This window comes from Hyperolius riggenbachi, chromosome 10 (assembly GCF_040937935.1).
Source record: "Hyperolius riggenbachi isolate aHypRig1 chromosome 10, aHypRig1.pri, whole genome shotgun sequence".
Lineage (NCBI taxonomy): Eukaryota > Metazoa > Chordata > Amphibia > Anura > Hyperoliidae > Hyperolius > Hyperolius riggenbachi.
The window spans coordinates 151,116,798-151,131,754 of record NC_090655.1 but is presented as its reverse complement, the minus strand read 5'-3'; the positions used below and the strand labels follow the sequence as shown (position 1 = coordinate 151,131,754).

The 14,957-nt window shown below is 42.8% G+C and overlaps 1 protein-coding gene across 6 annotated transcripts in view; it reads right to left on the bottom strand.

Annotated features, from left to right (window-relative positions):
* The window catches only part of LOC137536576 (poly(ADP-ribose) glycohydrolase-like), a 205,517-nt gene that overhangs the window by 122,385 nt on the left and 68,175 nt on the right, over nucleotides 1-14,957 (bottom strand). For all 6 annotated transcript variants that reach the window (XM_068258820.1, XM_068258819.1, XM_068258822.1 and 3 more), the window contains one exon: nucleotides 7,595-7,687. In XM_068258820.1, coding sequence (XP_068114921.1) covers nucleotides 7,595-7,687 — 93 coding nt within the window. The remainder of the gene's footprint in view (nucleotides 1-7,594; nucleotides 7,688-14,957) is intronic.

Genomic DNA, 14,957 nt, shown 5'->3' with positions numbered 1-14,957 from the left:
CAGCACACAGGCTTCACCCAGAGGGGAAATGCCAACCTGCCTAGATGCAGGAACAAACAGCACTGTGGGTGGACTGACTATGTCATTGTTTTATAGGGGAGGTGCTGAATGTTCCTGTGCCTGATAGGTCGACGTCTCACCTTTGCCCTGAAGGATTGTAGAAAAAAAAGAGCATTTCACCAGAAAAGAAAATTCACTTGGCATGGGACAACTTTTCATTATGTGTCCCCAAGTAGAGTAGCAGGGCTTTATATTCCTCATAACTTTCCTGTTCTAGCTAAAAATGAGCATAACGCATTTATGAGACATCCTCTAGTAGCACTTATTCTAGCACACAATGCTTATTTGTACATTCATAAATCAGGAAGGCCGTGCTGTTCTTTCCAAAATATACTTTTTCCTCATTCTACCCCTCTCACAGGAAATGAATAGTTGGGTATTGGTCAGACATATTTTATGGAAATATGAACTCTAGATATGTTAAGCTGTCAGAGTCTAAAGCAGGGGTCTCAAACTCAATTTACCTGAGGGCGGCTGGAGGCAAAGTCAGGATGAGGCTGGGCCGCATAAGGTATTTCACAAAATAGTCCTTCTCTCCCTTGTGTCTGTTCTAATTCTAATTATCTGCCTTAGCAGCTAATTGTGCACACAGAACGTCTTCCCATATAACTGTTATGATGGCATGTCATTTCCGCAATCAGCAGCTCCCGCCCCCAGTCCCTTGCATTGATTTTTATTTCGATTCAAAATCAAATTTACACTGAAGCGAACTATTTTGCCTAATAGTTCGCTTCAGTTCTCCCATTACAAGTAATCCGCCATGTCCCCGCCGCAAAACGAGGGCTGCAGAGCACCCAAATCGCCCGGGGGGCAATCCGCCGGCATTTCCTTGAAGGGGCAGAGCTTTCAGCTTCAGCTCTGCGCCTCCTGACGTCAATCGCGGCAGATCACCGCCTCTGCCCGCCTCTCTCACTCTTCCTTCACAGAGAGGGGAGGGGAGAGGCGGCAATCCGTGCAGCGATTGATGTCAGGAGGGGCCGAGTTACAGCTGGAAGCTGTGCCCCTCAGCGCAGTCGTGGATGTTTGCCCGGGAGATTTGGGGGCTCTGCAGCCCTCGTTTAGCGGCGGGGATGCGGCGGATTACTTGGGAGCACTGAAGTAAACTATAAGGTAAAATGGGCAAAAATAGTTCTCTTCCGTGTCTCTTTTGCTTTTGCCAGCGGGGGCCACAAAATATTGTATCGAGGGCCGCAAATAGCCCGCGGGCCGCGAGTTTGAGACCCCTGGTCTAAAGGAATTAGTGAGACTAGACTTTTACTTTTAAAACTCACTATTCCATTGTAAGAATTGGAATCCATTCTTAGAGCACATGTTTCTAAAACAAAAGACTTCACTTCCTGCTAACTGACCCTGGGCGGGGATAAAGTTTAAATCTGCATCCTTTCAGCCAATCACACTGAGCCTTCTCAAAGGGAAGTGATGCATGGTGAGGGGGTGGAGTCAAGGGGTATATGGTCTTTGACAATGTGCTGTGAGGGGGCTTTTTCTGGAATGTGCTGGTGAGATTGTTAGCTGGAAACCATGGCTGGGTAAGCTGTATCTGCGCATTGTGGGCTGTATGTTAGGATGTATTGGGATGCTGCACTAATGTTATGTATTAATGTATACATTGTGGGCATTGTTTCCTAAGCTTTATGTGTTCATATGGTTGAATTTCTCTGTACATGTTGTTTTCTGTAGTTCATCAGTATCTGTACCTGTATCGCAAATACCACTTGCAATATAAACTTTATTTATACTGTGGTTAATGTGTATTTCTTTGCCAAACGACCACCTAGAACTTACGAGAAATTGGTATTGTTTTTATTAATATCCCATTGTTGATGCAATATTTTCAGCAATATCGTATTTCTTACGTAAATGGTGAGCCAGGTAGGAGGTGTGTTATGATTTGGCGGGAAAGCATATTAATAACTGTATAATATTGGATGTTGGATTTGTGATTTAGGTTTGATGTTGAGGTTATACTGCAGACAGATTTTGGGAGAAACTGTTTAAGCAGCCATGTTGTGACTTGTGAGGTAGCCAAGTGAGTTTCAGTGTAAACTCTGCCTATTGTTGTGTGCAGAGATCAAAGTGTTTGCATTGAATAGACTGTCCATTTTGTTGTTTAGGGGTAAACAAAATGGAGACCTCTGTGCAATTGTTGCTTTTAAAACAGACTAAAGTAAAGAACCAGGAAGGTATTGTGAATATATTGCAAAGCTCTGTAAATCCATGGAAGCATGCCCAGATGTATGTGCATGATCTGATAAATAATAAGAAGTTGAAGAAAAATGAGGGCAAAGCTATGCTTATTTTTGCAGCGCAATGGATAGCAGAGAAATACAGGGGTGTTGAACAAAAATCAAACCTAGAACATGAAGTTCAGAGGCTCAAGGACACTGTAAAGACTTACAAAGTGCAGTCTCCATTTTAACAATTGCTGCTGAAGAGACCAATGTTGTTGCCATTACCCAGCAACAAATTGTTGAGGAAAATAAAAGATTGCTTCGTCAGAATGCAGGTCTGACTGAGCAGTTGAAGGATGCACAATGCAAGTTGGAAACATTGTCTGTGTCCTCCAGTAGTGAAGCAGGTAATCAGTGTCCAAGTGAAAGTGATGCTGATTATAGTAGTTCTTCTGAATGCAGTGGTTGTTCAGTTATTGAGTTGCCAGAGAGCAAGCAGGAGGCGCATTCTCTGGAAAGGCCCATTCAATGGAACAGGACTTTAGAGAGTCCAAGAGATGATTTGAATAGGAACCCTTTCAAATCGTCAGTGCAGCACAAGAGAAATTTCAATAAGGTGTTTGCTGTGCAGCCTGTAAGGGACAGCGCTGTACATATAGTGAATAAGCCCCAGAGAAGGCATGAGACCTGGCGGTGCTTTCAATGTGGGGAGCAGGGCCACCTAAAACAGTTTTGCCCATCACTTGGGAGAGACAGACAGAATTATTTCAGAGGTAACAAACTCCTTACCAGGAGGAGAGAAACTGAGGTGTACTCTCCTAGGTGGGAGAGCAGGCAGAGGAGCCAGGACAGGGCCTGGGTTCCTTACAAAGTTCTCAGATCACAGAATGAGCAATTACAAGCTGAGGTAAGTTGGCTTCGAGGGAAATTTTCTCAGGAGGTTAGTGAAATAAAGCAGGAGATGCTGGAATGTAGAACAATGATGAACATTCCAGAACACAGTTTTCCTAGGAGGAACTTTGTCAAATGTTAATAATGGTTTTTCAGTTTCTATTTCGTAGGAAACCGAGGAGCAGAAGAAGATCCCAGCTGTGTTTTGCTGTTTGTCTGTCTATGTATGTGTTAATGTATGAAGAGGTAGAGTTAGGAGTAAGCCTCTTAATTTAACTGATCATTTTATCTACAGTCAAAAAAAAGTCAAATGCTAAATTACTTTTGTAGTTGCAGGTGCTGACCGTAGCTATGTAAATTTGAATGGGTTGCCTTTGTTACTTTACTATAGTAGAGGGTTTTGTGAATGGCCTGAAGGCATGGCAGGTGAGATTGAATTTTTGTTTTCTCACCTCTTGTAAGGATCCGTGCACAAAGTTGCTGGCCATTGACATGTTTTTTAAATTTAGCGTTTTACAAAGGCAACAATTTATTTCGGGAAAACCAGATTTAAAATGCCATAAAATTTGTAATGTAAGGTCAATTATGTTAATGAACAAATGGTAAGGCCTTGCTCAATCTGGAGTTTTTGTTTCTGGTTGTGAGCTTTGTTTCAGGTACTTTGCATATACTTGAGAACTGCAAAGCACACAACAACAGTTTTTGCTTTCAATCCCTTTACTGGATTGGGGGTTTTATAGATAGTCAAGTGGGGGATGTTTGCTCTAGTACAGATGTTATACTACAGAAAGCACAAATTAAACTGTCCCTATTGTTAATGTAAATGCCCAAATAATTAAGTGTACAGATACAATATGCAGACCACATCTAAGAAAGCCCCATGTGCTTTCATTATGAGTGTCTTCACCCATGAAAGTTTTTATAAATGCAGTCAAAGGTCCACAAGATTGTAAAACTGTGTAATGGGATTGAACTGTGTATGTCTACATCTAACAGAGATCCTTTTCCAGATAGTTGTAATAGCATTGCAATTAGAGTGTTACAGTCCAGATATCAAAGTCTGTTATGTTTTTTATAATGTTTTCTATGAGTTGCAAGTTTACAGAGTCACAATTGGAGATGATGCTGATGTACAGAGACATGGGTGACCCTAGTGATTGAAATCAGTTTGCAGTACTATTGTACTTAGTGGGTAATATAGTTCACGCATATGCTTTTGAAGCTATGAAATCATAATGAGGTTCCATTGCTGTGCTTTGTCTGCTAACCTGTGTTTCAGAATCACGGAGTGGAGAGCTCTTTGGCTAATTTTCCAGTGCATGTGGCATATAAGGTGCTGTGTGCCTCACAAACTGAGTGGGGGAGCATCATGAGTCCATCCTGGCTTGGTAAGTGGCATGCTTGAGTGCTGCCAGAGTATGATGTGGTACTGTCAGTGCGGGCTGAGTAAGTGGAGAGGCAGGTGTAACTTGCCATGGATGTCTAAGTCCAAATCTCAGCAACCGCGCAAAACCACTGTGAACCACTATGAGCTGGGAGAGGGACTCGGCAGCAGAAGCCACACAGAGCTGGAGTGTGACCACCCAGAGTAGTGAGTGATCAGAGAGCTGAGACTGTGAGCTGGGCAGATAATGGCAGATGTTTGCATTCTAGGCATGGCCTGATCTTGGAGTAGTAGTGGACAGAGCATGTGCTAGTCTCCAAATTGGTAATTTTGGAAAATTTGTATGGGTCCCACGCAGTGTCTTGATATATCATTGTCATTTTCAATCAAGTCCTATCAAAGCTGCTTTAAGTACATAATAGGGTAGGACTTGTGATTCTGTGAACTGTGTTGTTTTGTGTTCTGTTATTTTGCGCAAATGTAGGTTAACCAAGAATCCAGTGTGCTGGAACCTTGAGCCGGATGTGCTATGTGCAGACGTCTTGATAACTTCTGGGACTGTGCAAGAGACTGAATGCATCACCACTGGAGTCGTTATGAACTTTTAAATCTGCAATTTGGAAAATATTTACATAAAAGGAAAACTTTATGGACTGTTTTTGTGGGAAACTTACATTGATGGACTCTTATATGGACACTGGAATCCAATTTAATCCCATTCATGGATCTATGGACTGTTACATTTTGGTGAAGGTTCTCTCATAAATTTCAATCACCTTCAAGTGGGGGATTGTAAGATATGGACTGTGTGTTTCACTGCTTGCTTTTGTGGAGCAGGCACTGCACCATTCTTAGAGCACATGTTTTTGAGACAAAAGACTCACTTCCTGTTTAACTGACCTGGGCGGGGATAAAGTTCAAATCTGCTGAAAAGCTTTCTTTCAGCCAATCACACTGAGCCTTCTCACAGGGAAGTGATGTGTGGTGAGGGGGTGGAGTCAAGAAGTATATAGAGTCTTTGACCATGTGGTTAGGGGGTCTTTTGCTGGAATCTGCGGGGGTGAGAAGTGGCTTTTTGGATCTGTGGTAAGGCTGTAATGGGTCTGCGTAATGTGGGCTGTAAGGAAGAGATTTAGCGGGAAGCTGCATTAATGTTATGTATTAAGGTATACATTGTGGGTATTGTTTCCTAAGCTTTATGTTTTTATATGGTCCAATTTCTCTGTACTTGTCGCTTACTGTAATGCATCAATATCTGTACCTGTATCACAAATACCACTTGCAATATAAACTTTATTTATACTCTTGTTGATGTGTATTTCTTTGCCAAACGACCACCTAGAACTTACGAGAAATCGGTATTGTCTTTATTAATATCCCATTTTCGAGGCAGTATTTTCAGCAATATCGTATTTTTTACACCATTACCCCTGCATATAGATGGTCCTTAAAAGTAAATTGCCCAGTTTTCATAACTACCAAATACAATGTTACATTTACTCCTCCTCGCATCTTTAACCACCCAGTATCCCAAAGATCTGGCAAGCCTGTGCTGCTTTTTCCTAATAATTTTGTATAGACTCTTTCTGCAGCCAAAGAGTGTCTGCAAACACATTTAATTAGTGTTATTGCTTTGTTTTTTACTTCAAACCCCCTAAAACACCTTAATACTTAAGTTTTGAACTCGCTATCATTTCAGTCTAAAATTTTGTGTACAAACTTCTCTCACAGGTATACAAACATCTCCTCCTCTTGACAACAGGTATACAAACTCCTCTCACAGGTAAATGAGTATGCAAACTCATGAGCAAATGGATGTACAATCTTCTCCTCTCATGGGCAAAGGGTGTACAAACTTCTCTCACAGCCAGACGGGTATACAAACCTCTTCTCTGACAGGCACACGGGATACAAACTTCTCTTCTCCCAGGCAAGGGTACAATCTTCTCCTCTCACAGGCAAACAGCTACATCTCCTCTTGAATTGCATTACAAAACACATTCATCTTTTTACAAACCTTGAAAGGGACCCTTACAACTCAACGTTTCAAACATACTGTAATCCTAAAAACTCCCTACGGCGCAGGTCAAACACAAGGCTCGCAGGCCGAATGTGGCCTTCATTGCCATTTTATGTGGCCCTCCAGAGCTTCCAATGTGCATAATTGTAAGCAGTAAATAGACAGCACATTTCCCATCTAGAGGAAAACACCAGCAGTGACAGCATTTCTGGTTGAAACATTATCAGTTTGAAGTGGGGTGCAGCAACAACCCGTGGGACCCCTTAGCAAAATTACTATGGGGCCCCCTCTTGGGATCCAAACCCCCTCATGTGGCTAGTAAAACACCAACTCCCCCCACCCCCCACACACACACTTAACAAGAAGACTATAGGAAGTTAAGTCTATCATCAGGGGGCGTAATTAGACTTGATAGGGCCCCCCTGCAAAAATGATAGCATGGGAGCCCCCTTGGTATCCAAACCCCATGAGGGTCATGTGATTGGGAGCCAGCGAATGGCAGCAGGGAATGTTCTGCTGTGAAGCAGCATCTGAAAGCAAAAAAAAAATTACAACTACTCGCTGTTCTGCATGGTGGGAGGAGGTGGCAGGGACTCTGGGCCCCCTGTGATGGCAGAGGTCACGGGTTGACTGCTACACCCATGGCTAGAATCTTGCCTTGGAGCACATTTCACCTTGATCCTTTTCTGCAGAAGTAGCACTCAGGCAGCTAAATATTAAACTGGTCCACAGAGCAGGGGGAGGAGCTGCTGTCCCACTTGTTTGCTATAGTTACTCCACTTAGCTTTTGTAGTAGCAGTGAAACTTATGATAGTAGATTAATCATTAAATCCATATTTTTTTCACTGTATGTCCGCTTTCAATAAATGAACTTGCAAGCGTGTTATGGAAGCAATTTTTCTGATCAGAATTTTCTATACTGCAAAGCGCAAAAAGAAAAGTGTTTACTGATATGTCTGTTTTTGCAATAATCCCATGTAAAGAGAAAACAGTAACCTAATACTAGAGAGTTCAGTTCTAATTTTGATGATCACCAAGTTGACATGGCTATGGGTTTTTGTTATTTACCTGTGTGCAAAGTTTGGGCAGTCTCAGGGCCAAGGAAACCATGTCAGGAAGAATGGAATTGAACAGATGCATGTACTCAGCTTCTTCCATCACCTGTATCATCAGAAGAAAAATACACAAAACTATCGTTAACTGCAATGTATTATAGGGACACATTTAAACATGTTACTACTATTTTATAACTGAATGCTATATAACACTGTGAAATACAGAGATGTAGTTTACACATTAGAAGAAGAGGAGAATATTTAGGAAATGTTTTATGACTATAGGATGATGTTAATTTACCATGATGTTACTTCAGCTGCTGAGTAGGAGTGGGAGTGGTAGTAAAGTGAACCTCTAGTGTAAAAAATCAATAGTATATATCTACAATGAATTAATTGTTAACTCAATGTCGCAGATGGTTTTTGTTTTTTCTTTATAAAGTACACCTGTGTTGCTCCACCTCCTTAAGAAAAGGTCCTTGGCCTTTTCTCCTTGCCGAAGTGGGCAGAGGATTATGGGAGATCATAACATTTTCACTCCCCTTCTGCTAGAAGCGGAGTCTGCATACAGCCTGTAGTGAGCATACTCTGGATTTGCCTGGCCCACAGTCATGAAGGGGAGGGCACAATGGAAACCGAGAATCTACTACAGTTATTTGCTCAGTCTGTAAAGGTAGGTATACACGTCTGATATTTCTGAATGACTTGTCGTTCAAATGACCGGTTTGAACGACAGTTTGGCATGTGTATGGACGATCATTAGACTGAAAGCAGCAGTTTTGACTGATCCGCTTGGCGGATCCATGCACTGTCGTACAACAGACAGTTAGGTCCATACATGTGTACAAACGACTTTTTGAAAGTCTATCACTTATAGACTTTCAAACAACAAGTCGTTTAATCAGTCATTTGATCTAGTCCATTGTTCTATTAAGTCCATTGACCTGTCAAGCGATATGTAAATTAGCTGTAATTAGCATTTCAAACGTTTTGTCATCTGTGTGTACAAGGAGTCTGAACGCCTTTTTGTTTGAATGACAAGTCATTCAAACGTCCGGTTTGAATGGCAGTCGGCATAAAATCAGACGCGTGTATGCACCTTAAAGTGGATATCTAGATGAAAAACTAACTATGACAAGTAACTTGTCTATATATCTTATCTAAAGTTTAGATAGTTTACACATTAAGTCAAGCTGCAAACAGCTTCAACAATTTATGATCATTTATTCCTGTGATACGAGAGCGGCCATTTTCTGTTTGTCACATTACACACATGTAAGCTGATAGCATCTGCATCATACTCAACGCAGGATGAAAGTGGACGTTTTACATGTTTAAGGCCCCATTCACATTGGGAATTTCAAAACGCTAGAAAATAATCACTAGCACTTTGCAAAGCGATTTTCCTGCGAGTTTTCATTGTATTGGAAAGTGATTTTGGAGTGATTGCGTTTTATGATTCTTTAACATTGAAATGCAATGGCTCCAAAAATGCTGAACGCACCAAGTTTGAGATTTCAGCATATCACTTATCACAGGTGATCGCTACAGTGTGAAAACTACCACTGATTTCCATTGCCATAAAGCTTTTTCAAGTGCTGGTGATTTACAGACAAGCTGAAATCACTAGTTCCAGTGTGAATGACCGAGCATGTGGATTTTAGCGCAGTAGATTTGGGCGCAGCCGGTGCCACTATAGACCGTAATAGGAAATACGGATATAGCGGCACAGTGAGTAACTTCGGCACAGTCAGAGGACGGAGCTGAAGTTACTTTTAAAACACTAATTCGGCCGGGAGAAATAGCTGGAAGCCGAATTACATAATTCCCCACCATCCACGTAGACCTGCAGGGGAAATAGTAATTAATGCTGCCGGGACTTGTGCAGGAGCAGGGTAAGCCGTATATAGGCTGTATCCTGTGCCAAAATCTCCTGGCGGTGAATTCTCTCATACGCTGAATTCAGCCTTAGGGTAACACACAATGTGCTCCAGCTAAACTTTGCAAAGCTTTCATGTGTTAAGAACTTCAGATAGGAAACACAGCTGGTTTCTTATCCAAGCCTGTCACTGTGCTGCTTATAAGCATAACCTTTACATTTTTTCCTTGAAAATAAAAAAAATACAAGGAAACCAAAGAAATGCATTTTTAAAGGATCCATGACAACATACGGTAAATATATTAAATCACAGACCACTGCTAGCTGTCAGGATAAGTAATATCTTGTATAACTGGGGTCTGACACCAAGCCTCTGCAAATGACATATGAATAGGAGGGCTGTCATGCTTTATTGCCAGAGTATTGTATTCATCAAAATATAGACTGTCACCCTGGTCATGGAAGGAAGTGACAACACAGAAGAGCTCTAGTCCACAATCTAACACTGACAACATACTAAAATGAAATCCAGAGAAAACATGAGTGGTTTCCCATTTTAAAAGCGATTTATAGAACAAACAAATATAATTCTACCTAATGAGAATAGTACACCATTTTTACTATTTTGATGAAATAAAACAGACATGATCATCTCAAGTTTCATAATTGAAAGAGGGTTGACACCCTGTATGTTGTGCTAGAGATTTTCTTTAAGGGCTCTTTCACACGGTGTAAGTTGCATTGCGATTAAATCATTAAATCACAAGAGACGAAAAAACGTATTGAGCAGTAGCGTTGTGGTGCAACCATACAGTGAGGCATACAGTACAATGAAAGTATGCCTCACTCCCACTAAACGCACAGCATGCTGTGTCAAAGCCCCATAGTTAGTGATGGGCTCACGAGTAGTTCCCTGCTCGAATTTGTGATTCAAATGAGGCTTAATTGCCTCAGCTGTGTGCATGGGAGATGGGGGGAGGGGGGGGGATAATTGCCCAGAATTTCGTGGTCTTCTATGCGGTCCAAAAGTCTTGCATGCGGCCTATGGAATGAGTTGCAATACTCAATACTTCAAGCCGGAAGTGCGGTAGCGAGTCTTGCAACGCGGGCCATAGGATGTGTGCAAGACGTTTGGGACGCATAGAAGACAACGGACTTATGGGTAAGTAACCCCCTCTCTCCCAGCCACACAGTTGAGGCAATTAAGCCTCATTTGAATCCCGAATTAGAGTAGGTAACTACTCGTGAGCAGATCACTACATACGATTATCATCGCATTGCAATAACGTTGTTCGTAAGTGTGAAAAAGCTCTTAATTGTAAAGAATTCTTAAAGTGTAACTGAGACGAGAAGCGTCTCAGGTACCATACTTACCTGGGGCTTCCTTAACCTCCTGGGCGATAATCCCGAGCTGAGCTCGGGGTATGTCGCGCAGGAGGAGTTCACAGGCCCTGGTGGGCCGATTTGCTTAATTTTTTTTGTTATGCGCAGCTAGCACTTTGCTAGCTGCGTGTAACTTCCGATCGCCGCCGTGCCGCGCAGCCCCCCCCCCTCCCCGACCCCTTGCGCAGCCTGGCCAATCAGTGCCAGGCAGCGCTGAGGGGTGGATCGGGACTCCCTCTGACGTCACGACGTCCATGATGTCAGTGACGTCATCCCGCCCGGTCGCCATGGCGACCGGGGAAGCGCAGCAGGAAATCCCGTTCTGAACAGGATTTCCTGCCTACTCTGATCGCCGAAGGCGAGCGGAGGGGGTGGGGGGATGGCACTGCGCAGCGGCTATCATGTAGCGAGTCCAGGGCTCGCAACATGATTTAAAAAAACAAAACAAAAAACAACCAGCCCCCTGCAGCTGTACCGTGCCCCCGCAGTCTCGCTCGGATCCTCCTGTCCCCCGCCGGCAGCTACTTCTGGTTTTCGAGACAGGAACGAGAGTGATTCTTTGCGTTCCTGCCTGAAATAGCAGTATAGAGGGCGCTATTGAGGCCAGAAACGCGAAGGGTCACTCGCGTTCCCAGGCCTGTCGTCAAAACCGGAAGTAGCTGCTGGCAGGTACAGGAGGATCCAAGCGAGACTGCGTGGGCACAGGACATCTGCAGGGGCTGGTAGAAGCGTCAGATGAGCAAAACTTTTTTTCTTTTTGCCTTAAGTGACCCTTTCAGCTCCCTTGAGCCTGCTCGGCCCTTGCCGTCTCCCCGGGTGGCTTCTGTCACCCGCAATATTGCCTGAAAGCCTCGCTGAGTTGAGCATGCATGGCCTGGCGTGCTTCCAGGGCTGGGAGCGTTCTGCGCAGTACTCCCAGAGATGAGAGCGCCATGAGGGAGCGTGCCTGGCCACGCATGTGTGTTGAAGCTAGGCTTTCGGGCACTACTGTGGGTAACATGAGCACCCCCAGGGAGATGGCGAGGGACAAGGGGCCTCAAGTGGGCTTAAGCCCTAAGTAAGAATGGAACCTGAGACACCTCTTATTTTACGTTCTCTTTAATTCAGAATAGAGTTGCTGGATAAGGTCTACTATTTGTGCAGGAAATTCACAGACATCTCTGGAGAAGACTTAAAAAAACACAACCATTGTGTCTAATGGCTAGTTGCTGTTAGGGACTATACAGGAGCTGCAGCTAGTCACCTATGATCCATTCACTACAAACCAAAAATCTGGGCAGTTCATTTTTCTGATAAACAGTAAATATTCATCATTTTTTATGTATGCCAAATAGCATGAATGTTTTTTTTTATCTCTTAAGATTTTAAAATGTCATGTACAGATGCTGTAAAATATGGTTTTGGATATGCACTTTTAGAGGTAGAAAGAATGACTTCATTGAATTAACAGAGGATGGAATAAATATTGTCATAAGTAATGACCCAGCCTCAGTGCACACTGCTCCTTCCGAGGTAATGATCAAGCCTGCCTGACAGTCTAAAACAAGATGCGGGGGATGGCACCAGCCACTATTTAAAAATAAAAAACCTTCTCCCTGACAGCTCATCAAATCATACAAAACTAACACATGACGCATGATCCTGGACAGGGCTATCCATCACACAAGGAGGAATACAGTAATCAAGCCGAAAAATGCATACAGCATGCAAAAACACAGTGAATTTCTTTTTCCTGTATTTTGCTGTGTCAAGATATTTAACTGGAATACTTGATGTATTTAGAAAAATTACAGTCAAGAAAAAAAAAACATTTCACCATTATTTTATTCTACATACTGTTGCCTATCTCATTGTGTGTGTGTGCGTTTATTTTTTAGATTTTAGTGAGATGCCATGTTACACAAAGGATGTCCCAAACTAACATCTCTAAAGGTAGCCATACACTGGTCGATTTGCGATCAGATTCGACCAACAGATAGATCCCTCTCTGATCGAATCTGATCAGAGAGGGATCGTATGGCTACCTTCACTGCAAACAGATTGTGAACCGATTTCAGCCTGGAACCGTTCACAATCTGTTGTGGTGGTGGTGCTGCTGCCGCCGCTCCCCCCCCCCCTCCGCCGCATACATTACCTGCTCCGCCGGCGCGACTGCCCCCGGTCACCGCTGCTCTGTCTCCGCTCTCCAGGTCCGGCATGCTTCACTTCTTCCTGCCCAGCAGGAAGTTTAAACAGTAGAGCGCCCTCTACTGTTTAAACTTCCTGCCGGGCTAAAAGAAGTGAAGCATGCCGAACCCGGAGACCAGACCAGCGCGGAGACGAAGCAGCGGTGACCGGGGGCAGTCGCGCCGGCGGAGCGGGTAATGTATGCGGGCTCTATTGCGTCGGTCGTCGGGTAATCGAACGCCGCTAGAGACGCGCTCCCTACCCGCGGGCGATCGACGGTAATTTTACGCACGGATCGATCGACGGGATCGGACGAAATGGATCGAAATTCGGCATGTTGCGGGAACGATGTGACAGCAGATTCGATCCCAGTGATCGAATCTGCTGTCGATCTGATCGGCCTAGTATATGGCCAGCTTAAGTCCAGGAAGAAAAGGTGTCACTTCTAAAACCATGATAGATATTTAACATGGAGACATTTGACTGTAGATGATATTAGTAAAGACATTCACAATATCATACTCCCAGAACTACCCTATGCTTTATTAAATAGAATTATATAGCCAGGAAAATAGCTACAATGCTGTTAGCTTCAGTAGCTGGAGTCAAAAACCTGTAGACAAAATGCAGTCACAGTAGAGTCAGAAATCCTCATCTGCATGCACATTCTGGGTCAGGAATTCAGAAAACAAAACAAAATATTAGCATAACATCTACGCAATTGGCCTTTTCAAAAGGGAGTGTGCAATAGTGCTATTCATGCTGTGCTCAGTTCAGGTTTGCATTAAAAATTAAACATAAACTGTCCTTAAAAACATGAACAATATACCCTGCATTAGATGTAGCCTAAAGTAGCTTTTAATTTTAGCTCCTTGCTAGATTTATTCCTCTATAAGAGTTAGTACATTCCAGTTACAGTCCACAATACCTGACAGTAGAAATGCAGGTACAATCTCTCACCCCTGACATAGACAGGGCCACTACAGTCAGACGCTGTAGTTGGAGCAATAATTGCATCAACATTCATCTCCAAGGGGAAGCCTCTAGGACAGTGTTTCTCATCATTATAACAACATGTACCCGGACTCTGAGCAGTGCAGTAACTATGGAAAGATGCATACCATTTTGAAGCTCTCTTTCTCCTCTTTCCAATGATATATAGACCGCCACCATACGCCTTTTAGTTTTCGTTATTTTTGCGTCCGCCATCTTGGATTCCTTATTCAGCATTGTATTATGCAGGACGACACTTTCCCCAGTGTCGGCAGCTCCATTCAGTGCAATGCAATGAAATACAAGGAACCCAGGGGGATATAATTCCAAACATCATGCCGGTAGGTGTGAGGATATAATTAATTAGTTGTGGGTATGCTTAAAGGCATACCCACAGGCACTGCTCGGAGTCCCTTTAATGAGAGACATCCTCTATTGTGAATATAATATCCAGAACCCCTTAAAATATATATGTTGCTAGGAGTATTCAGTGTGTATGTATTCAAAGTGTATGTAAATGCTTTTCAGACATTCCTTTATTTTAATAAACTAAAAATATTTATTCATGCGTATTTATACAGGATTTATAATTTTTTTTTCAATCAGGAGACTCATTATGATAATTTAAACTATTATACGTTTTTCAGGAACATTAAACCCAAGTACTCCCAGGAGTACCACATGTTGAGAACCTATGGAGATAGCAAAGAAAAGAAGCTAAAGTTATTCATGTTTTGGATCGTGTTATAACACATATCTGGATTAATGTCAACCAATCAATCTAAACTGAAAATCTAAAGGAGAAAAAAAACAAACAGAAATACAGTAATCCATAGTTTCCAAACAAAGACGCCAGAGGATACTCTTCTTTATATGGCAACTACCCAAATCCCCCCTCCCCAAACTTTTTAAATGCAGCTAAATATGTTTATTCCACAAATCCACCAACTAAATA